General features: G+C 38.6%; 3 protein-coding genes across 9 annotated transcripts in view; 2 read left to right on the top strand and 1 right to left on the bottom strand.

The window, feature by feature from the left end:
* The window catches only part of LOC144024572 (synaptotagmin-2-like), a 400,108-nt gene that overhangs the window by 310,751 nt on the left and 67,484 nt on the right, over positions 1-21,873 (top strand). The window lies entirely within an intron of this gene.
* Positions 468-2,247, bottom strand: rps10 (ribosomal protein S10). 3 transcript variants are annotated; one of them, XM_077529940.1, is made up of 6 exons: positions 2,121-2,247; positions 1,573-1,722; positions 1,333-1,507; positions 759-830; positions 630-685; positions 468-552 (listed from the first exon to the last, which is right to left on the bottom strand). In XM_077529940.1, exons 2-6 carry the CDS (start codon positions 1,720-1,722, stop codon positions 511-513), a joined length of 495 nt encoding a protein of 164 aa, XP_077386066.1. In that variant the 5' UTR covers positions 2,121-2,247; the 3' UTR covers positions 468-510. The 3 variants fall into 3 exon arrangements, with proteins under 3 accessions (XP_077386066.1, XP_077386064.1, XP_077386065.1); XM_077529938.1 differs by having other exon boundaries at positions 759-836; positions 2,121-2,246; XM_077529939.1 differs by lacking the exon at positions 2,121-2,247 and adding an exon at positions 1,893-2,049 and having other exon boundaries at positions 759-836.
* Positions 1,327-15,789, top strand: pacsin1b (protein kinase C and casein kinase substrate in neurons 1b). Of its 3 annotated transcripts, none has more exons than XM_077529936.1 (11): positions 1,327-1,529; positions 2,427-2,560; positions 9,238-9,347; positions 10,896-11,052; positions 11,134-11,369; positions 11,819-11,974; positions 12,189-12,364; positions 12,426-12,546; positions 12,611-12,735; positions 13,632-13,828; positions 13,982-15,789. In XM_077529936.1, exons 3-11 carry the CDS (start codon positions 9,288-9,290, stop codon positions 14,089-14,091), a joined length of 1,338 nt encoding a protein of 445 aa, XP_077386062.1. In that variant the 5' UTR covers positions 1,327-1,529; positions 2,427-2,560; positions 9,238-9,287; the 3' UTR covers positions 14,092-15,789. The 3 variants fall into 3 exon arrangements, with proteins under 3 accessions (XP_077386062.1, XP_077386061.1, XP_077386063.1); XM_077529935.1 differs by having other exon boundaries at positions 2,424-2,560; XM_077529937.1 differs by lacking the exons at positions 1,327-1,529; positions 2,427-2,560 and adding an exon at positions 7,403-7,672.

Here is a 21,873-nt window from a genome sequence, read left to right as displayed (position 1 = left end):
CCTCACCATTATTCATGCAAAACTTGTGTATGAATGTTTAACATTTTATAATTCTTCCCCCCCGCCATAAATTTTAATGGCAAATAATTCTATGCCGATTTTCATTATTTGCGGGTAAGCCTGTCTTACTTGCAAGGTCCACTGTAACTGCAAATTTTTCATCTTGTCCACTGGAGGCCGCACTAACGTGCCATTGTATTTCTGTGACAATGAATGCCTACTGTACAAATAATTTAAGTGACTATCAAATGTCAGTCAACAGCTTCAGTTCAAAAGGCAGGTTTGGAATACAGTGTTTTGTTCATACACTGCCACAACTTATTTTTTGGTACATTTACAGGAGGGGGATAAGGAGTATAAATTTCCCACTTTTGTGTATGGTGCAAGTCAGCCAAGGTTGTGAACATTTCTAGATGCATGTAAAACTGAATCATTGTCATGTTACTAATTTAAGAAATACTTTGGGCTTTACTTGTTTTGAATTTTCTTTATTGTACAGAAAGTAAAAATTTACTGAGGCTGCTGTCCTCTGCCGCGCCCAAAGCCGCCCCTCTGAAAAGAGAGGGAAAAAAAAAAAAGTCAATTTTTTTTTTTTTTACACTATTATTGAACCTTGTGCCAGTACTTACAAAGTGGAACTCTGTGGCAGCGCCGGCACCAGCCTCTGCTTTCTTGTCAGCACCGGCTGAAAGATGATAAATTAGTCAACCACGGAGAAATTACCATTTCACAACCATCAATAGATCTACAATACATACGTGGTGCAGCAGATCGTCTGTACGCATCTCTGTCAGACTCTCCACGGTTAAGGCGGGCAGGCCTGTCTCCTTCTGCTCCTGCAACAATTTACAATGTTTTGCTTCTTCGGAACAACGGCCAACCTTCTGTTGCAGCGATGATTTCATGTTCCCCCTCCAATGGTAAGTACTTTGAACTAAATGTGATTTTTATAAATGTATTAACTAAACACAAATGCAATGGAATTTCAGTTTACATATGCCCTAGTTTTTGCACGTTTGCTTGTTGACCATTTTTAGCCGCAGGTGAGTTTTCTTGTAGGGCTTAAAAAAAGGTGTCGCGCTGTTTTGCATCGTGGACGTATCAGCTGTATTTGTGTCTTGTTTACTACTTAGGTATGCACCGAAGTGTTTGCTAAATGACAAGTAGTAATTGGTGTCAAGGAAGTATCTCAACTGAGACTAAAATCTTCATCTGTCAATATTTAAATGTCATCAGTCAACTCCAATGCTTTGCGCTTCTCATAGTTAAACACTTTCCCAACTGAAATTTAAGGATAACTGATTCTTTTGCGTTTCAATTCATCAGGCTCACCCTTGGGCCTGGGCCTGGCGGTCTCAGGGCGGGTCTGGCGACGCAGCGTGGCGGGCACAATCTCGGAGGGCAGGTGAAGGAAGTCCCGTAGGTACTGGATCCCCTCGTTGGTGAGGTACCAGTAGAAGTGGCGCCAGGCAAATTGCTCCTTGACGTAGCCGCACGACTTCAGGGACTGTGCAAGAAAAGCAAGCATGGTAAGTTTTAGTATATTTAGAGGATCGTATCCCACACGCTCACCTGCATCGCTTTCATCACATGAAGGTTGGGCACGTTCTTGTCGGCAAGCTCTGGATGCTTGGGCAGGTGGACGTCCTTTTTGGCCACCATGACTCCCTCCTTGAAGAGGAGCTCGTAGATAGCAATGCGATTCTTCTTGGGCATCAGCATCTGCTCATAGGAAAGAGGCAAAGCGCCGTTAGCATGCTAACTCGCTAGCTCACTCGGTTGTCTCATGTAGCGTGTGCTTCGCGGCAGCCAAAACAATTAGCATTGGCCCCAACGTAAAAACAGAGGCTGTCATTTGTTTTTCACATTTTGCATACGCTAGACACACTGACATAATCAAAGGCGTCCCGGTTCAGACATGAAAATGGGAGCCATCGGTCAACACCGCAGACAGGCTCATCTTCTAGTCGTCATATTAGCTGATTCATAACAGTCACATTCGAAATACAACGATTTCTACGATTCAAAGGAGTGCGGGAGTTGGATGTTCTCCGTGTATTTTTATTAACACTCGCGATGTTCGAGATATATTTAGATTTGGACACTGGTAACATTTTTACCTTTCCGCTTGATAGTAGACCGGAGACGGAAGGAACGGGCGTCGTTGGTGGGGAGGGTTTATTCTCACCCTAGGAGTCAGAGCCTCTTTCCGTATGTCGCCCCCCTTCGCTGCGGAGGGGAACTGCAGTAATTGTATTTCGTTTTATTTGAAAATGTGCACTGTCTTCATCATGAAGCGTCCATTCAGCGCAAAACTGATAATTTATGGAAATATGATTTGCTGTATATGAAAACGAAGGCATAAAGAAAGACGTACTTTATTTCCTCTCAACTTCCCGGTTGTTTGGGCCTTTATTTTGAAGCAGACGAAGAGCTTCCGGAAATGCGTTCCGACATCTCTAGCTTGACGCCATCCCTAGCGACGTCTCCATCTCCAGCGTTTGACGACGATGCTGCCCGTCTTGCAGGATTGAAACGAGCAAGTGGACGGTTCTCGTCGGTATGTCATCTTTTCAAATCATTCATGTGATTATTCGTTAGCGATCGTCTTACGTGTGCATTAACAGCAATTAAAACGGAACTTAATTGGAATTCTTTTCATTGCATGGCGGCGTCGGTGAAATGGAAGCCCAAGGGTGTAGTAGGAAGGATGTTTAATTTAAAGGGGGGGAGAAAAAGAAGAAGAACGAAACAAAGAGAAGAAAAGACATGGGGGTGTTAATATAACAGTTTTGTAATACATTATGAACTATAGTAGGTTTAAGTGTGGGAGGTGTCAATTGAGCCGCCGTTATTCTGCTCCTGCGGATGCTGTGTCACTAGTTTCATTCCAATTTTCAGTCATTTATTGTGGATTCACGTCAGACAATTAATGGAAAATAATTCATACAGGTGTGCGATTGCATCCTACCTCCATGTTGTGCCTCCCGGGTGGGCTCTGTCCGCGGTTCTGAAGTGTCTCATCAGCACAGGCCTACCGCACGCAATGCTTTAAAGATCAGGCAGTTCACTTTTACATTGAACGTTTCAAAACTGCCCAGGCGATGTTTGAGGCGATATTTCAAAATCGTGCACTTGCAAACTATGATCGGGTGAAGGCCCCTGTAGTTTATGTCGCGACAAATTCTGTGCAAATTGTGCATCGATGCTGACAAAAACAAAAATCAAAAATAAACATTATTCCTTTGTTGATGACCAGCTCAATTTTTTTTATTAATATAACATTATTTATTTTTTTATAAATATATTTACATATATATTGTATGTTTAAAAAAAAAATTTTGTTTAATTATTTTGTGTAACATTTTCAGTCAAGACAGGTATTGATTACCTGTCTTTACTAATTGGTTGGGAATAATCACGTGGTTTTCACTCACTTTATTGTGAGGCATCTGGCATTCATTTTGACTCACTAAATGTGCTTTCTTGCTTTCTTAAAAGTAAAAAGATATATGGAATAGTTAGATTATTTGAGATTTATTTTGTAGTCTGAATTAGTACAGGAAAAACAAAGGTTTCCCTCATGCTAATGTATTATGTTATTCAATTGCATGAACAGACAGACGAGGCTATTGACGTAATTAATAAGAGTCAACCCCCAAGACGTCTTTCTCGTTATTCCTGAGGGACACGATCTTCCCATTCTATGTCTCCCGAGGTCACCGTGTCAACATCTGCCGCTCACTTCTCCACCTGCCTCTCGAGGTTATGACCTCTAAGACATTGGCTACAGGTTTAGATTGAATTCTGACAATGACAATTTATTGGGAATTAATTAGCGCACCCAAAACAAAAAACAAAACAAAAAAAACTTCCACACAACTTTTTCTTACCTTTTGGCTTTGACATGATAGCATCATATCATGTATGGATTTATTATTAATACAATATGGCCTTGATGTCATCATTATGCGTAAGTGGATGCGCTCCGATGCTATCCAATACTGAAAGGCTTCAGCCATCCTTACGTACACTTAAAATGTAACTCATATTCAATGATTCATAAGCTCCATTGATTTCACGTCAGCTGCTGTTTGAGCTGAAGTGTTCCTTCACTGTAATCATCGCTAAAGATGGCTGCTATCTTTTCGACCTAATTGTCATTCAGAGTGATGTTTCGTTCAAATTAGAGGAAGAACTTCACCCGGGGGAAAGGAAAGCTTGGACTGTTGCCATGGTAACAATGTGTGCAAGTAATTGGTTGTTGTTGTTGGCGCGGAATGTTTGCTTTTGTGGAGATGATTTGGGCCACGTCTCGTGATAGGTTACGATCTTTGATATGAATCGTGTGATCAATGTCAAAATCGATTGGCTAAAATAACATTCGGGATCGAAGAGGGAAAAAAAAAAATCTAATGGGGGCTTCTTGATCAGAGGTAGAAAATGCTCAAAATTGACCCGATTATCGTTGTGTGGTGTGTACGCTGCTTAAAATGCCTTGTAGGTTTTCAAACTGAAACCTTTCAACTTGGATGTGCTGTCCAAACCTGTGGCCATCAACTGATTCCACCCCGACAAAAGCAAGCAAGAGTCCATTTGAATATTACCTATCAATATCCAAGATATAAACCCTCGACCTGAAGCCATTCTCTGCTCTCATTTGCGACGTCATAAATTAGCCGGCACAATGGTGGGACGGAACACGGAGGTCAGACGGCGCAAGCCCACCCACCTCGGGGAAGAAATCTGATTAGATGATAGGCAGATGGCCAAAACATCTGTCTGTGAGTGTGTCTCTCTCGATCAATGAACAAATTCATCAGGGGTTAGGACAATTGGAGGTATCGAGCTTCGTGGGAACACTTTAAGGAAGGCCCTTTATAAAGTCCTGTTTGGTGTAGAGGTCTTTCATTTGAACAGTAGAACACATTCCCAGTCAAATCTCAATATTCCATCCATCTAGAGTTGGGTGAAACAGAAAAGAAACCTTCTATTGTGATATGGGTTAGGGGTAAACTAGTATGGTAAAACTACCCCCCCCCCCCCCCCCCCCCACCCGACGGTCTAATGATGATAATAATGATAATGATATACCACGCTATATATGTAGATATTTTCAGTTATTCTATTAAAAAAAATGATACAACACGCTATTTTTTTAAGTGCCATTAAACAGACTTACATCGGGTAAGAATTGCACCCAGTAGTGCTGCTACATATAATTAGCAAATGTAAACAGAAGAGGCACAGTTGCCTCCATATTTTTGCGCAAATGTATATGTCAATCGTTAATTCTTTCCTTAAGGAGTAGTATTAATATTCACACCTTGAGCCTTCAATGAACCTAAAATGCCGAATCTTAATTATAACTAGGGATATTCGATACCACTTTTTTTCAGACCGATACCGATACTCAGACCCTCAGAACTCACCGATACCGATACCAACTGCCGATACCAGTAGTACATTTTGACAAATAAAAAAAAATCACTAAAAGATAGTTTTAAACAAATATATTTCCTTTAATTTTGCCCCCCCAAAAAAGCACAGTCACTCTTCAATAGTCTTAATACTCAAAATAAAACACAAAAATGCTCTTTTAGTTTAAGATTCACAATTTTGAAGTATTTCCAAACTGGTGAAGTTTTGGTGGAAAAACTGCTGCAAGCTAGCGCCAGTTACAGGCAAGGAGGACTCACTTAACGTCTTCCCCCGCTGCCATCGGTCGCTTGTACTCGTCTGTGTCACGAGTACTCGAGTAACTGAAAAAAGGCTGGTATCGGTACTCGCCCATCCCTAATTATAACCCTAATAATGATCATAAAAGTCACCCTTTTAGCGCTTTCCAGGACACCCAAAGCCACTCACTTCCTCTCAGTGTAAAGGCCAAGTTATTACTATTCTCATAAGTGTCCCTCCCCTCGTCACCCCTTGTCACTCTCCTCTGTGTTCTTCCTCCCTTTCCCCGTGACCCTCCCTTGCTAATTATTGACGGCCTGATGCATCTTTGCAAGGAAATAGCAAAGTTCACTCCCTGTGTGTGTTGAAGGCGTGCTGCATAGCGGCACGGTTGAGGTGAGCATGCAGCAGCGCCGTTCTCCTCAAGGTGGTCAGGAATACTTCAGGTTTTGTATCTGTTCTGATCTTGTTTTTTGATGCTACTCGTTGCGTCGTGAACTAGTGCTTAGCATAACTGTCTGGGCGTTCAGAGGTTTTCGGTTTGAATCCTGGGACGCAGACTTTGTTGGGTATGTTGTTATGATTCCTACGATGCATGCCAGAGTGAGCACTCGGCTCGCTTAAAAGGCGATTCGCAGCAATTCCCGAGAGGGCCTTCACTCTGCCTGGTGCTTGGGCCTTAATTAATTATTTAATGGCAATAAATTAGATTCTCCTTCGAAGTTGTACATACCAGTAGTAATTCTGTAATGTTTGTGAATATATGACAGCATACATCGCATTTTCAAATTTGATCTTTCAGCAAGTATTTTTATCCATGGTTTGAATCTCTTGAGAAGTAGTCCTACTATTGATCAACCACGATCAATTTTTGACCCGAGATATCATTAGTGTGACGGCTGACTCGCTCCGCCTTTTATGACCACCGTATATCTCTCTGCATGCTTCGTATCTCCGCGAAGATCGCCGCCGCCCTCTTCGTAATCGGCTGCTCAAACACTCGCCTCGAGCTTCACATAAGACCTCCGCCAAGGTTTTTCATGCTGTTCGTACACTCCAAAAACAAATTTATTCCGTTTGTTATCGTCCTGGTAGGTGATGGTTTTAGCTAAAGGCTGGATTTGTACTCCAGATCCAAGTGTGCAATTCCAATGTAATGCTAGAACAGCCACGTTGTCTGTCATGTGATGTTAAAAACAAAAAAAACAAAAAGTTAAACCACAAGCTAGCAAAAATGAGGAAATGAAAAAAGGCCAAATGATAAGACAAAAGAAATAACCTACAACTTTCAATAAAATGAAAGCTGTATTTTCGAGACAATATGAGAAGACCCACTTAAAATCCTTCAAAACTGCCCAAAAAGCAGTGAAAATCATGCTTCAGTTTCCAACTTCCTACCTTTGTGAATTGGGATTTGTCAACTAAAACAAAATTACAGACGACTGGACTATTAGACCCAAGATGGGACAGAAAAGAAACCAGCGCAAGACGTCCACTAAATACAGCTACTTTCAGCGTAAATATTTTTTTGTTGGTTTCTATGTCGGTCCATCAAAATGTTGCTTGATGTGGTGGGGGACCGCTAGCTTAAACTGTCCAGTGTAAATCCATCAGTAAAGAGTGAGTCTTGAAACCAAAACAAAACCTGAGGAGCTGAGAGGCGTCACCAGCCTTACGCCCAAACGGCAACACACCCACCGACTACCACCCCCCACAACTGCCTCATTTCTCCTCATGTGTCCCTCTGGCTCAGCGCTCCGTCAGAAGCACTCGAGCTCAACACCACAGGATTACCGCTCTCTTGCTGAGATACACAAACAAACACGCACACATTTTGCGCTCTGGGTTGAGTCCGGTTCCTTTCCTCGCTTGATGCTCTTGTTGCTCCGAAGTGGAGGAGGTTGTTTTGTCCGAGACCACGTGTCTTTTTTTTTTTTTTCTTTTTTTTTCTCTCCTGGCTGCAACCGGGGCCGCCGCTAATGGAGGACTGGGGGTAAGCTTTTGTTCAGGCAGGGGGCTGTGGTGGTCTTTGTCTTGTTGAGTTGATGCCTCTATAGCTCACCATATCTGTAGTTGTGGTTCTTACTTGGAACTCGTCCCTGGCTAAAAGATGAGTAGCATAGCCTTTGTCGTTTGTGTTATCAGCTCAATAACGTTGGTTTAAAGGTAGAACAAGCTCCGCCAAACAAAAGCTCCTCTCGGTGTGAGGCAAATGGATTAAACAATAAAGTGTGTTTCGTCACCCAAAGACATCGACTGGATTTGGACCATATTCACAATGGAGTGGATTTTCGATTTTGGGTGGGAAATCCTCTCTCTCTTGCTCTCTTTCTCTCTCACACTCCAGTGACCTCTCTCTCTTGCCACCTCCATTGTCAGAAGAGTCATGATGGTTGACCCAGATACCCACGCCGCTACTGCCCCACCCCCTGTCCACAACTCACTGATCTCCTATCAAAACACACCATCCTCTTTCTATTGTTGTGCATCTGCCGCACGTTCCTCGAAATGTTCCTCATCTGCAATGTTTTCCTCTATAAATGCAAGACTGATGTTTTTTTTCAGGGCAGATACCGATCCCCATTACTAGTAGTCAAGGAGGCTGATAACCGATATTTGGAGCAAATACTCATTGTGGAAACAAGAAAAGGTTAAAGATTTAAGCACAGATTGATGGAACCAATTGGACTAACTGGAGACCAACTGCTGACATCACAAGCCAGCTTGATAATTATGATTCTGTCAAGGGAATTCTTCACATTATCAATCTGGGATTTCACTTGGCAGATCCGATCGGGAAAGGAGGGACTTGCTGTACAATACTTCGAGCTGATTGGACGATGCGGCATCTTTGCACGTTTGTTTTGAGCAATCAACGCAACAGATGAAAACGTCATCTTCCGTCTCGTTTTAGAGAACGAACATCGTTACCAGATTTAAAAAAAAAAAAAAAAAAATATGCATGAAGTGCCTCTCGCAACAAGGAAACTGAGTAATGCTGCGAGAACAAAAAAAAATTAATTGCAGCATCCATTTGTCTGTTAGGTTTGTACATAGATGGAAATTAGCATACTGAGTCCTGTCAGTTAATTTGACTGGATCTCGTTAACTCTTCATTCTAATTAATTTGCAACAACAGGCTTGCGTTTTGTTGGCGACACAGTGACTCTGCAAGTTTAGGCTCCTCTTGTCCCCCAGGAAATGTCACCGGGTCGATTCCAGAGAAGATTAATAGCCGGTCTTTCCATATATTGATCTCGGCCTAAGGGGAGTTGAAGCGTTCAGAATCTGCTTGTTTCTTTGATAGTGTTTCACTTTTAGATTGAGATGTTGAACTGTTATCAGCTTGTGCGATAGAGACCAAACTAAACCTGAAAAGTAAAGCTTGATAATGCACATATATTTTCTGATGTTCCAAAAGCAGCTTTAATGTTGACGGTTGCATAAATAATATTACTAAATATGCAATGCTAAGGATTAAAATATGCAACGCGGTATTAGAGAGAATCTTCTTATGATGCATGATTTTTCATATGCGTTCTCATCTTGCCCTCGCAGCGCGTGAGAGAAGCTAACCAAGACGCCATAGCTCCGCCCCGACCGCCACCATGTCTGGCGCTTTCGACGAATCGGCCAGCCTGGAGGAGAGCACCGACAGTTTCTGGGAGGTGAGAGAAAGAATTGGTGATTAGACATCAAAGAGATGAAGCACCACGGGGCGCCGAATGAACTCTCGTTGAACCGACCTCAACTGAGGATTAATATACAATGTTTATTTATCATCCCAGACATATCCCAAAATAATTTGCTACTTTGGGCCATTGCAACTTTAGTTGGAAGTGTTCAAATTTGGTGCAAATTGTGACTTTTCTAGGTCCAAAAAATGTACATGTATGTTCCCTAGCTGAAAAAGTCAAAGATACAAAAGCCCCAACCCAGCCAGTGTACCCCAAAAAGTACAACATTGTGTGTGCTCACAATGACATGACATCCCCAAATAGGGTTTCCGAGCACAAGCAAGTCACGAGTAACCGGAGTTTTCCGTATTCATTCATTATATATGAGAGCTCAACACTGTTGAGCAACAGCGATGCGATACGGTAGTTTCGTGGTTTTGCAGCATTCCAGAAACTGTGATGACGAGAAATCTCAACATCTCTGACAAGAACCATATCAGGAACTGTTAAAATTCATCCGTAACTGAAAGGGCTGACGAGGGTTCTAACTTGAGGAGAAACTGCATGTGTGTGTTCCCCTCCCGCTCTGCAGTGTTGTGTCATCAACACATCATTCAGTTGTGCGTTTAGCTGGAGCAGCAGAGGTGTCGTCTTCCAGCCTGCCGTCGCTACATCACCGTGGCTCGCTGCATCGCGTTTGCTGCAGTGAAGCTGACTCAGCTGGCTCTGCCATGCCGACGATACATTTGCGGGTGTGATGCAAGCACTTGTCGAGTTCACTTAAAGCAGGGGTGTGGCGTCGCTCAACATAAATATTCAAATACCCACATCCGGGGTTTATGATTGGGGGCAGGGTTGTGGGTCGGAATAAGAGTTGGGTTTAGTGGTTATGTTTAGCGGGTATGAGTAGGGTAATGATTATGGCTAGGGTGGTGTTTCGAAGTAAAAGGTTACCATAAGGCGTGCGTGTGCGTGCAAATACGTATAAATTTATACTCATTAATTCACCTAAAACCTTATAAATATCCCATTACCCTTCGCCTTAACCAGGTAATTCAGAATCTTGCCAGAGTCGCGAGGTTCAAATTGTCAGGAGACCAGAAAAAAGGTCAGAAAAAATAAAGAGAAAAGAAAGATAAATCAAAGTGAAATCCAGCACCGACCAAACACTTCCTGCCTTCCCCATGGTTACAAAATCAAAGTCTTACGCCAACCCCGGAAGCCTCTAAATTCCAACAAATTAGCGAGATCTCAAGAGACCAGAGGAAAAACTAGAGAGGATTTTTAAGAAAGAAAAAAAAAGTTACCATAAGGCAATATGGTTAGGTTTTGGTTGTGAGGTTGTTGTTATGAGCTACAGGGTCTGGTTTAGAGTTTGCGTTAAGTGCTACGGTTTGGGTGGTCGACTTCCCAGAAGACTGTAAAGCTGTTAAAGCCGCAAAGGGGAATTATCTCCAAATATTCATGTTTGCACTCCCTGTAGGTGTATCACAACAATGTTCAATGTGAGTTAGTGGAATATTGTGTTCCATTGGAAAGGTGGGGAACTACAAACGTACCGTGAAGCGAATCGATGACGGTCATAGGCTCTGCAATGACCTCATGAATTGCATCCAGGAGCGAGCGAAGATTGAAAAAGCCTACTCCCAACAGCTGACCGAGTGGTCCAAGAGATGGAGACAGCTGGTGGACAAAGGTCAGAGGTGTCTCACGATGTGCAGGTCTACGAAATTTAGCTAGTCAATAACGCAAAAACCTGCCATTCCCCTTGCACCAGGTCCCCAGTACGGTACGGTCGAACGCGCTTGGACGTCGCTGATGACTGAGGCGGAGAAGGTGAGTGATCTTCACCATGAAGTGAAGAACGGCCTGATGAGCGAGGACTTTGAGAAGGTGAAGAACTGGCAGAAAGACTCGTACCACAAGCAGATGATGGGAGGCTTCAAGGAAACCAAAGAGGCAGAAGAGGGATTCAAGAAGGCCCAGAAGCCCTGGGCTAAAAAGTTGAAGGAGGTAAGGGAACCTGAGGAGAATGTTCCTGTATCAGAATATCAGATGTGAATAAATGGACTTTAATTGGCTGAAGATGATCAGTTCTTTGCTTCTTTTCTTCAACAAGGACACCAATTTCCTTCAGATATGGCTCTTTATGGGTTGCCTTTAACTCATTGACTGCCATTGACGGAAAAAGACGTCAAATAATGCATTTTTGCTGGGCTGGCAGTGAATGTTTTAAACACAATGTACCAATATATTTTGTGATTATATTGCAGCATCCTTTTTTCCCTTTTTCTTTTTCTAAGGCAAATTTTGCTTAAAAATCCGTCAATTTTGGTTACATCTCATCTTAACTCATTGATTGCCATTGACGGAAAAAGACGTCAAATAATGCATTTTTGCTGGGCTGGCAGTGAATGTGTTAACTGGTCGACAAACATTTCTTTTGTCACGTTTCCCATCAGCTTGAGGCCGCCAAAAAGTCGTACCACATGGCCTGCAAAGAGGAGAAGCTTGCGTCGACCAGAGAGGCCAACGGCAAGAGCGACGCCTCAGTGACTGCAGACCAACTGAAGAAACTCCACGAGAAAGTGGACAAGTGCAAACTCGATTCGCAGAAGGTCAGAAGCTTCTGTGATCTACTGAAAGACGCAAAAACTCATTTTCTTCAAAGCAGAATATGCACGGTTGTTAGAAACGCTAACGTGACTCAATATCGCATCCTCACTGCCTCTCTCGCCCTCCGAGTCTTTTGTCATGGCTCCAACTTCAGCAGACCTTTTGACCTTCACCCCATTGAAGAGAGATTCCTTGTTTGTGTCTTTTTATCTTCAGGCCAAGGAGAAGTACGAGAAAGCTTTGGATGAGCTGAACAAGTGTACACCTCTGTACATGGAGAGTATGGAGCAGGTCTTTGACCAGAGTCAGCAATTTGAAGAGAAGAGGCTGAGCTTCCTCAGGGAGGTTCTGTTGGACGTCAAACGCCACCTGAACCTCACAGAGAACCAAAGGTTTGATTCATGTGGTGACTCAGTCAGAACTACACACTGAACACTGGCTCTCTTTGCACAGCTACGCGTCAGTGTACCAGGAACTCGAACACGCCATCACATCGGCCAGTGCTCAAGAAGACCTACAGTGGTTCAACAACAACCATGGCCCCGGCATGCACATGAACTGGCCGCAGTTTGAGGTGCCGGCATCCGTACGCCACCGGATAACAAGCATCCAATCGTTGACACTTGTTTATTTTGCAGGAGTACAACCCGGACCTTACCCACAGCATCACGAAGAAAGAAAAGTCAAAGAAAGGCAGCGATTCCATCATGTTGACCAACGTGACGGCGACGGTCGACCGGGCCCAAGCTGGAGACGAGGGCAGGTGAGAAAGTCTCGTTGTGCGGCTTCTAGTATGCGACAGAGTGACATTACTTAACCAGGGAAATTGAGTAAATTCAGTACTAAGAGTGCCTTCTTGTACCGTATGGCAATTATGCCCCTGCACATGAGTTCATTTCACGCTATCACACAATCTTGAAGCATTTCATGTCATGACTGTTGTAAACCGTTAAATTATTGTAAGAATCAGATCATCAGTGTCCTTTTTTTTTTTTTTTTTTTTTTTTTTTAGCAAACTTCTAATTTCTTTACTCAAATGTTTTTAACGTCTTCTGTTCATGTGTTTTCATGTTGTCAATGTATGTTGTTATAAATTTTTGTAAGCTTCTTTTGTTTTCTCAGATTCGTTTCTGAATGTCAACAACTTGTTTGTTGATGCTTGTATGTGGTGTGCCATTGCTTGCATACAATCACTTTGAGTTGCATTGTATATGAAATGTGCTACTGAAATAAAACTGCCTTGCCTTGCCTTTGTCAATGGACATTTACTGTTACATGGGTGGGTTGTCGGCTCTGTTGCGAATATAGTTGCATTAGCGATCGACCCCATTTGGGTCGGGGGATGCAGTTGCCCTGCCTAAGGACTTGGACTGGGGACAAAGGAGCTGGCTTATACAACACTTGGAATTTGCACAATGAAGAGTCAATCACAGGACATCTTCACACTAACGGTCGTCAGTGTGCCAATTCAGTACCAGTGACCTTAGTGATGGTGTACCAACAGCGATTGGCTATTATACGGTGCTATGTTATTGTGATTGGCATAGTTCACACAAGCACAAATCAGAGCGATTTACGAGCCATGGCTAGTTGTATTCAGAGGTGCTGGGACAATAAAAGTCTCTTCTTCTTTGGTCTATGTTTCTTTGGTTCTTTTAGCGTGAGCAGCTACGAAAAGAACCAGGTGCACAGGGCCTCCAATGAGTGGTCAGACGAGGACCAGACGGCACCAAACTCGGCCAGCGACACCAACGGTGGCGCCAACCCCTTTGACGAGGACTCGACTGGCGGCGTGAGAGTGCGGGCACTGTACGACTACGAGGGCCAAGAGCAAGACGAGCTCAGTTTCCGAGCAGGTACGAGTCATGTGATAACACACGGTGTCCTTGCTTCATAACAGAGGTTCGTTGGTACTGCGGTGACAAGCGAGCGACCCCCTGTACCCACTGAATAATTACTGCTTTTTATGTTGCCAGTGTAAACTTTTTTTTTTTACGTTCTCAACAAAGGTGATGAACTGACAAAGCTGGAGGAGGAAGACGAGCAGGGCTGGTGCAAAGGTCGCCTGGACAGCGGTCAGCTGGGTCTCTACCCGGCCAACTACGTCGAGCCGATCTAACGCTCCCACCGCCATGGACACTGGGACAAACTCTAAACTGGACTCAACTGTCCAGGCGTGGATGCACATTGACCACCTCCGCCTTTTTTCAAGCACCTGAACTCGCTTTCCCCATTAAGGACCATTTGACTCCTGATTTTGCATTTTTATGATACGGTCTTCAAAACGGTGCCTGGATTAGCAAGAACGAGCTATGCATTGTGCATTTCATGTACTGTATATATGTACTACGTCTTTGTTTTTGTTTACCATCTGGATGCTTGTACAGTATTCATGCCTCGTGTGTTTTCTGTCATTGTGAGTTCTTGACATATTTAGCCTTAAAGGAATAGTCCAGTTTGAGAGGTCATGCTACAAACAGGTTTGCATTCACACAAATGTTTTTTTTGTTTGTTTGTTTTTTTAAATATATATAACCTAGTGACTTCAATTATCTTATGCCCAACATGTCAGAGGACCGTGAAATGTTTGGAGAATTCACAAGGATCATAATGCTAGTAATACCACCACAACAGACACTCCGTCACATCTGCTGGAGCTCAAGAAGACACCTAGTGTCGTGTCACCCATTAGCCTGTGTTTGCCATCTTAGTGCTAAGATAACATAACCGGGTACTAGAAGTTGTCAAGAATAGGTTTGCGATCATGGCAGTAGCGTACAAATGTACTTACTTTTTATCATTTCAACATGTAACGCCAGATGTATTAATTTTGTACCCCAACGATAGTTGAATGGTAAGAAGAGAGAGAAACAAAATTGCTAGCAGTTAGCGTCGCATGTTTTCTATATTTGTGCTAAGCTAAATTAATCAGCATACATTGCCACCATCCTTGTTGTCCCATATTTCCGTCCTGTGATCCGCTCACTGTTATATCAATGGTATACAGTACTGTAGAAATATAACGGTGGCACAAATGTACAAGTATCAGGTTTATACCCATTCCAACATTTTACCAGATGTAGGTAAACTTTGGTAGACCTGAAAACGTTTACAAAATAGATGACCTGGTAGACATCTTTTATGCCAGCGAGTTTGACAACAGACACAAAATCGTCGCTTCCGCACCCTCGCAACAGTATAGAACACAGAGAAATGAGGCAAGTTGACATATTTTCCATCTTTATACTAAACTAAGCTAACCGGTATACAGTATATCCGCCCTGCCCTCATACGCAGCTGTCAGTAGAAATATAGTAACAGTAATGGGACAAAGATTTGTACTTTTTCCATCATCTCATACCAGATATTTTAAACATCTCTGATTTTTTTTTTTTTTTTTTATTATGTGAAGTTTGTAATGCTAACATGTAGCCACTTAACATGCTGATGGTAGGAACATAGATAAGTGGGAAATCTCGCTGGCTATACAGCCAAATTTAACGAGGGTTGAAAAGTTATAGACCATGTCGGCTAAGGGTGTGTACAGTGTGTCTTCTCACAAATACTCGACTATTCCTTTATTGCTTTTCCTGGCATTTTATCCCAACTCTTTCCGTGTACATTTGAGAGTGGCTAAAGACGATTTGTTTGGATTACGAAATCAAGATTGAAACCGTGAAATGGATGACTTGCCTGAACAGCAAATCTTCATCTAGCATCAGACCAGGGTTTCCCAAACTGGGGGATTGAGTTGACTCCCTAAATGGCTCACTGCATAATTTTGCAAGATGGGGGTCTGAATAAAGATTCAAGTGGGCAGGTTCTATTCAAAGGGCTTTTTGAATGCATGATTTCTGTGTCCAACACAAGCATGTGTACACTACAGTATATGTTTTATTGAGAAGTAATGGAAAGAAGGTTTTAATGTAGCACGTCTGCCAGAAGGATATTTATATTTTAACATTTTATTTGTTTATTCACATTTGTTCTACTTTCATCTGATTAATGGTATTCAATTTTTATGTTGTATTTTATTTTAGTTGGGTTGTATTTTCTCAATTTTATTCTTATTTCTTTTGATTCTGTTTTTATTTTATTTTTAATTTAATTCTATTTATTTTATTTTATTTTATTTTTTATTTTATTCTAATTTATTTTACCTCCGCAACTGTTGTGAGGAGAAAGCGGTTAAATGGATGGATGAATGCTGATTTATTTTTAAAATGTCTGTGCTGCTCTTAATTTTATTTTTATTATATTTAAATTCATTCAAGCCTATTTTGAATTTGTTTTTGATTTTCATTTATGCATGTACCATCATTATTTCACTTACTTTATTCGGGTTTTGTTGTATTTTTATTATAGCTTAATTTCAGTCAAATGTATTTTTTTTTTTATTCTTTTTCATTTAATTCCTTTTCTTACATTTTATTCTTATAATTTTACCATGAGAGTTTACCATGAGCAGTAAATTTAAGTCTAGTTTGGGAAACCCTGCTTTTCAACCCTCTCTCGCTCTTTTAAGCATCAATCATGCAAACCACAAACTGCCTCCACTTCTTGAGCGCCTTTTGACTTAGGTTAAAGCTCCCGTTTTCTTGTTTACAAGCACTTGTACCACAGAACCTGACGGACTGCATGGCCTCAACTTTAGTTGCTTCTTTTGCCCATCACGTGAGAGGAGGCCATGCTCGCTTTAGCCTCTCACGTGAAGCATGTTGCAGCAGACAGACTGTGTGTTGTGTGTTTCACGAGCCTCATGGGGAGTCGACAGGTGTCATTGAACACTACACCGGTGTTGTCTTACTTTGCGATCGGCAGAGAAAACTGCAGAGGAAGCAGTGAAACGCTGAAATATTGATGAGCTTTTCTTAAGCAAAAAGAAAAAAAAAAAAACATTTGTTGCAAACAAAATGCCTTTTTTTTTTCCCATGAAGACTACTTGCTGATGGAATCCACCACTTCAAAACAATCACAAGCTTGCAACTGTGTTTACTTTCTCAAAAAAAAAGGGAACTTTTTTTTTTTTGTCGTTTGTCTTTGAGTGGCTGTATCTAACACAAAAGGTCTCTCATCACACTGGGATGAAACCATGTCTCAAATAATAAAAATGTCTGACATGGTTGTTAAAAAAAAAAAAAAAGCCTTACTATACATGGTCTTTTTTTTTTTAAGACACCTCATGATTCATGGTCATGAAAAAAAAAAAAAAAAAGCCTTACTATACATGGTCGTTTAAAAAAAAAAAAAAAAGCCTGGTCATTTAAAAAAAAAAAAAACACGCCTTACTATACGTGGTCTTTTTTTTTTTTAAGACACCTCATGATTCATGGTCATGGAAAAAAAAAAAAAAAAAAAAAAGCCTTACTATACATGGACGTTTAAAAAAAAAAAAAAAAGCCTTACTATACATGGTCGTTTAAAAAAAAAAAAAAGCCTTACTATACATGGTCGTTTAAAAAAAAAAACACGCCTTACTATACGTGGTCTTTTTTTTTTTAAGACACCTCATGATTCATGGTCATGTTTTTAAAAATGCCTTACATGGTCGTTTAAAAACAAAACAAACAAACAAAAAAAAAAGCCTTCCTATATATGGTCGTTTAAAAAAAAAAAAAAAAAAAGCCTTACTATACATGGTCTTTTTTTTTTTTTTAAGACACCTTCTGATTCATGGTCATGAAAAAAAAAAAAAAAAAGCCTTACTATACATGGTCTTTTTTTTTTTAAGACACCTCATGATTCATGGTCATGTTTTTAAAATGCCTTACATGGTCGTTTAAAAACAAAACAAACAAAAAAAAAAACGCCTTACTATACATGGTCGTTTAAAAAAAAAAAAAAACACACCTTACTATACATGGTCTTTTTTTTTTTTTTAATACACCTTCTGATTCATGGTCATGAAAAAAAAAGAAAAAAAAAGCCTTACTATACATGGTCGTTTAAAAAAAAAAAACACGTCTTACTATACATGGTCTTTTTTTTTTTTTTTTTAAGACACCTCATGATTCATGGTCATGTTTTGAAAAATGCCTTACATGGTCGTTTAAAAACAAAACAAAAAAAAAAAAAAAAACGCCTTAGTATACAGGGTCGTTTAAAAAAAAAAAAAAAAAAGCCTTACTATACATGGTCTTTTTTTTTAAGACACCTCATGATTCATGGTCATGAAAAAAAAAAAGCCTTACTATACATGGTCGTTTAAAAAAAAAAAAAAAAAAAGCCTTACTATACACGGTCGTTTAAAAAAAAACACGCCTTACTATACATGGTCTTTTTTTTTTTTAAGACACCTCATGATTCATGGTCATGTTTTTAAAAATGCCTTACATGGTCGTTTAAAAAAAAAAAAAAAAAAAAAGCCTTACTATACACGGCCGTTTAAAAAAAAAAACACGCCTTACTATACATGGTCTTTTTTTTTAAGACACCTCATGATTCATGGTCATGAAAAAAAAAAAAGCCTTACTATACATGGTCGTTTAAAAAAAAAACACGCCTTACTATATATGGTCTTTTTTTTTTAGGACACCGTATGATTCATGGTCATGAAAAAAAAAAAAAAGCCTTCCTATACAGGGTCGTTTAAAAAAAAAAAAAGAAAAAGCCTTACTATACATGGTCTTTTTTTTTTTAAGACACCTCATAATTCATGGTCATGTTTTTAAAAATGCCTTACATGGTCGTTAAAAAAAAAAAAAAAAAAAAAGCCTTACTATACATGGTCGTTTAAAAAAAAAAAACACGCCTTACTATACATGGACATTAAAAAAAAAAAAAAAAAAAGCCTTACTATACATGGTCTTTTTTTTTATTTTATTTTTTTTAAGACACCTCATAATTCATGGTCATGTTTTTAAAAATGCCTTACATGGTCGTTTAAAAACAAAACAAACAAACAAAAAAACGCCTTACTATACATGGACGTTTAAAAAAAAAAAAAAAAAGCCTTACTATACATGGTCGTTTAAAAAAAAAAAAAAAAAAAGCCTTACTATACATGGTCGTTTAAAAAAAAAAAAAAAAAAAAAGCCTTACTATACATGGACGTTAAAAAAAAAAAAAAAAAAAAAAGCCTTACTATACATGGTCGTTTAAAAAAAAAAAAAAAAAAAAAGCCTTACTATACATGGTCGTTTAAAAAAAAACACGCCTTACTATACATGGTCTTTTTTTTTTTTTTTAAGACACCCTATGGTTCATTTTCATGAAAAAAAAAAAAAAAAAAAAAAAGCCTTACTATACACGGCCGTTTAAAAAAAAAAACACGCCTTACTATACATGGTCTTTTTTTTAAGACACCTCATGATTCATGGTCATGAAAAAAAAAAAAAAGCCTTCCTATACAGGGTCGTTTAAAAAAAAGAAAAGAAAAAGCCTTACTATACATGGTCTTTTTTTTTTTTTAAGACACCTCATAATTCATGGTCATGTTTTTAAAAATGCCTTACATGGTCGTTTAAAAAAAAACAAAAAAAAAAAGCCTTACTATACATGGTCGTTTAAAAAAAAAAAACACGCCTTACTATACATGGACATTTAAAAAAAAAAAAAAAAGAAAAAAAAAGCCTTACTATACATGGTCTTTTTTTTTATTTTATTTTTTTTAAGACACCTCATAATTCATGGTCATGTTTTTAAAAATGCCTTACATGGTCGTTTAAAAACAAAACAAACAAACAAACAAAAAAACGCCTTACTATACATGGACGTTTAAAAAAAAAAAAAAAGCCTTACTATACATGGTCGTTTAAAAAAAAAAAAAAAAAAAGCCTTACTATACATGGTCGTTTAAAAAAAAAAAACACGCCTTACTATACATGGACATTTAAAAAAAAAAAAAAAAAAAAAAGCCTTACTATACATGGTCTTTTTTTTTATTTTATTTTTTTTAAGACACCTCATAATTCATGGTCATGTTTTTAAAAATGCCTTACATGGTCGTTTAAAAAAAAAACAAACAAACAAACAAAAAAAACGCCTTACTATACATGGACGTTTAAAAAAAAAAAAAAAAAAGCCTTACTATACATGGTCGTTTAAAAAAAAAAAAAAAAAAAAGCCTTACTATACATGGTCGTTTAAAAAAAAAAAACACGCCTTACTATACATGGACATTAAAAAAAAAAAAAAAAAAAGCCTTACTATACATGGTCTTTTTTTTTTATTTTATTTTTTTTAAGACACCTCATAATTCATGGTCATGTTTTTAAAAATGCCTTACATGGTCGTTTAAAAACAAAACAAACAAACAAAAAAACGCCTTACTATACATGGACGTTTAAAAAAAAAAAAAAAAAAGCCTTACTATACATGGTCGTTTAAAAAAAAAAAAAAAAAAGCCTTACTATACATGGTCGTTTAAAAAAAAAAAAAAAAAAAAAGCCTTACTATACATGGTCGTTTAAAAAAAAAACACGCCTTACTATACATGGTCTTTTTTTTTTTTTTTAAGACACCCTATGGTTCATTTTCATGAAAAAAAAAAAAAAAAAAAAAGCCTTACTATACATGGTCGTTTAAAAAAAAAAACACGCCTTACTATACGTGGTCTTTTTTTTTTTTAAGACACCTCATGATTCATGGTCATGTTTTTAAAAATGCCTTACATGGTCGTTTAAAAACAAAACAAACAAACAAAAAAACGCCTTACTATACATGGACGTTTAAAAAAAAAAAAAAAAAAGCCTTACTATACATGGTCGTTTAAAAAAAAAAAAAAAAAAAGCCTTACTATACATGGTCGTTTAAAAAAAAAAAAAAAAAAAAAGCCTTACTATACATGGTCGTTTAAAAAAAAAAAAAAAAAAAGCCTTACTATACATGGTCTTTTTTTTTTTTTTAAGACACCCTATGGTTCATTTTCATGAAAAAAAAAAAAAAAAAAAGCCTTAATATACATGGTCGTTAAAAAAAAAAAACACGCCTTACTATACGTGGTCTTTTTTATTTTTTTTTTAAGACACCCTATGGTTCATTTTCATGAAAAAAAAAAAAAAAAAAAGCCTTACTATACATGGACGTTAAAAAAAAAAAAAAAAAAAAGCCTTACTATACATGGTCGTTTAAAAAAAAAAAAAAAAAAAGCCTTACTATACATGGTCGTTTAAAAAAAAACACGCCTTACTGTACATGGTCGTTTAAAAAGAAAACACGCCTTACTATACGTGGTCTTTTTTTTTTTTTTTTAAGACACCCTATGGTTCATTTTCATGAAAAAAAAAAAAAAAAAAAGCCTTACTATACATGGACGTTAAAAAAAAAAAAAAAAAAAGCCTTACTATACATGGTCGTTTAAAAAAAAAAAAAAAAAAAAAAAGCCTTACTATACATGGTCGTTTAAAAAAAAAACACGCCTTACTATACATGGTCTTTTTTTTTTTTTTTAAGACACCCTATGGTTCATTTTCATGAAAAAAAAAAAAAAAAAAAAAAGCCTTACTATACATGGTCGTTTAAAAAAAAAAACACGCCTTACTATACGTGGTCTTTTTTTTTTTTAAGACACCTCATGATTCATGGTCATGTTTTTAAAAATGCCTTACATGGTCGTTTAAAAACAAAACAAACAAACAAAAAAAAAAAGCCTTCCTATATATGGTCGTTTAAAAAAAAAAGAAAAAAAAGCCTTACTATACATGGTCTTTTTTTTTTTAAGACACCTCATGATTCATGGTCATCTGTTTAAAAATGCCTTACATGGTCGTTTAAAAACCAAACAAACAAAAAAAACGCCTTACTATACATGGTCGTTTAAAAAAAAAAAAAAAAAAAAGCCTTACTATATACATGGTCGTTTAAAAAAAACAAAACACGCCTTATTATACATGGTCTTTTTTTTTTTAAGACACCTCATGATTCATGGTCATGTTTTTAAAAATGCCTTACATGGTCGTTT

This window comes from Festucalex cinctus, chromosome 8 (genome assembly GCF_051991245.1).
Source record: "Festucalex cinctus isolate MCC-2025b chromosome 8, RoL_Fcin_1.0, whole genome shotgun sequence".
NCBI lineage: Eukaryota > Metazoa > Chordata > Actinopteri > Syngnathiformes > Syngnathidae > Festucalex > Festucalex cinctus.
The sequence above is the reverse complement of the archived record's forward strand: the minus strand, read 5'-3'. Positions and strand labels throughout refer to the sequence as shown.

Excerpts from the sequence above, each read along its gene's own strand:
- rps10 (XM_077529938.1), bottom strand. The coding sequence starts at position 1,722 with ATGCTGATGCCCAAGAAGAATCGCATTGCTATCTACGAGCTCCTCTTC. Across the intron at positions 837-1,332 it reads CGCCAGGCCCAGGCCCAAGG|GAGCAGAAGGAGACAGGCCT; the intron begins GTGAGCCTGATG and ends AAATTGTTGCAG. Across the intron at positions 686-758 it reads CAGACGATCTGCTGCACCAC|CCGGTGCTGACAAGAAAGCA; the intron begins GTATGTATTGTA and ends ATCATCTTTCAG.
- pacsin1b (XM_077529936.1), top strand. The coding sequence starts at position 9,288 with ATGTCTGGCGCTTTCGACGAATCGGCCAGCCTGGAGGAGAGCACCGAC. Across the intron at positions 11,975-12,188 it reads GCAAACTCGATTCGCAGAAG|GCCAAGGAGAAGTACGAGAA; the intron begins GTCAGAAGCTTC and ends TTTTATCTTCAG. Across the intron at positions 13,829-13,981 it reads CGAGCTCAGTTTCCGAGCAG|GTGATGAACTGACAAAGCTG; the intron begins GTACGAGTCATG and ends TTCTCAACAAAG.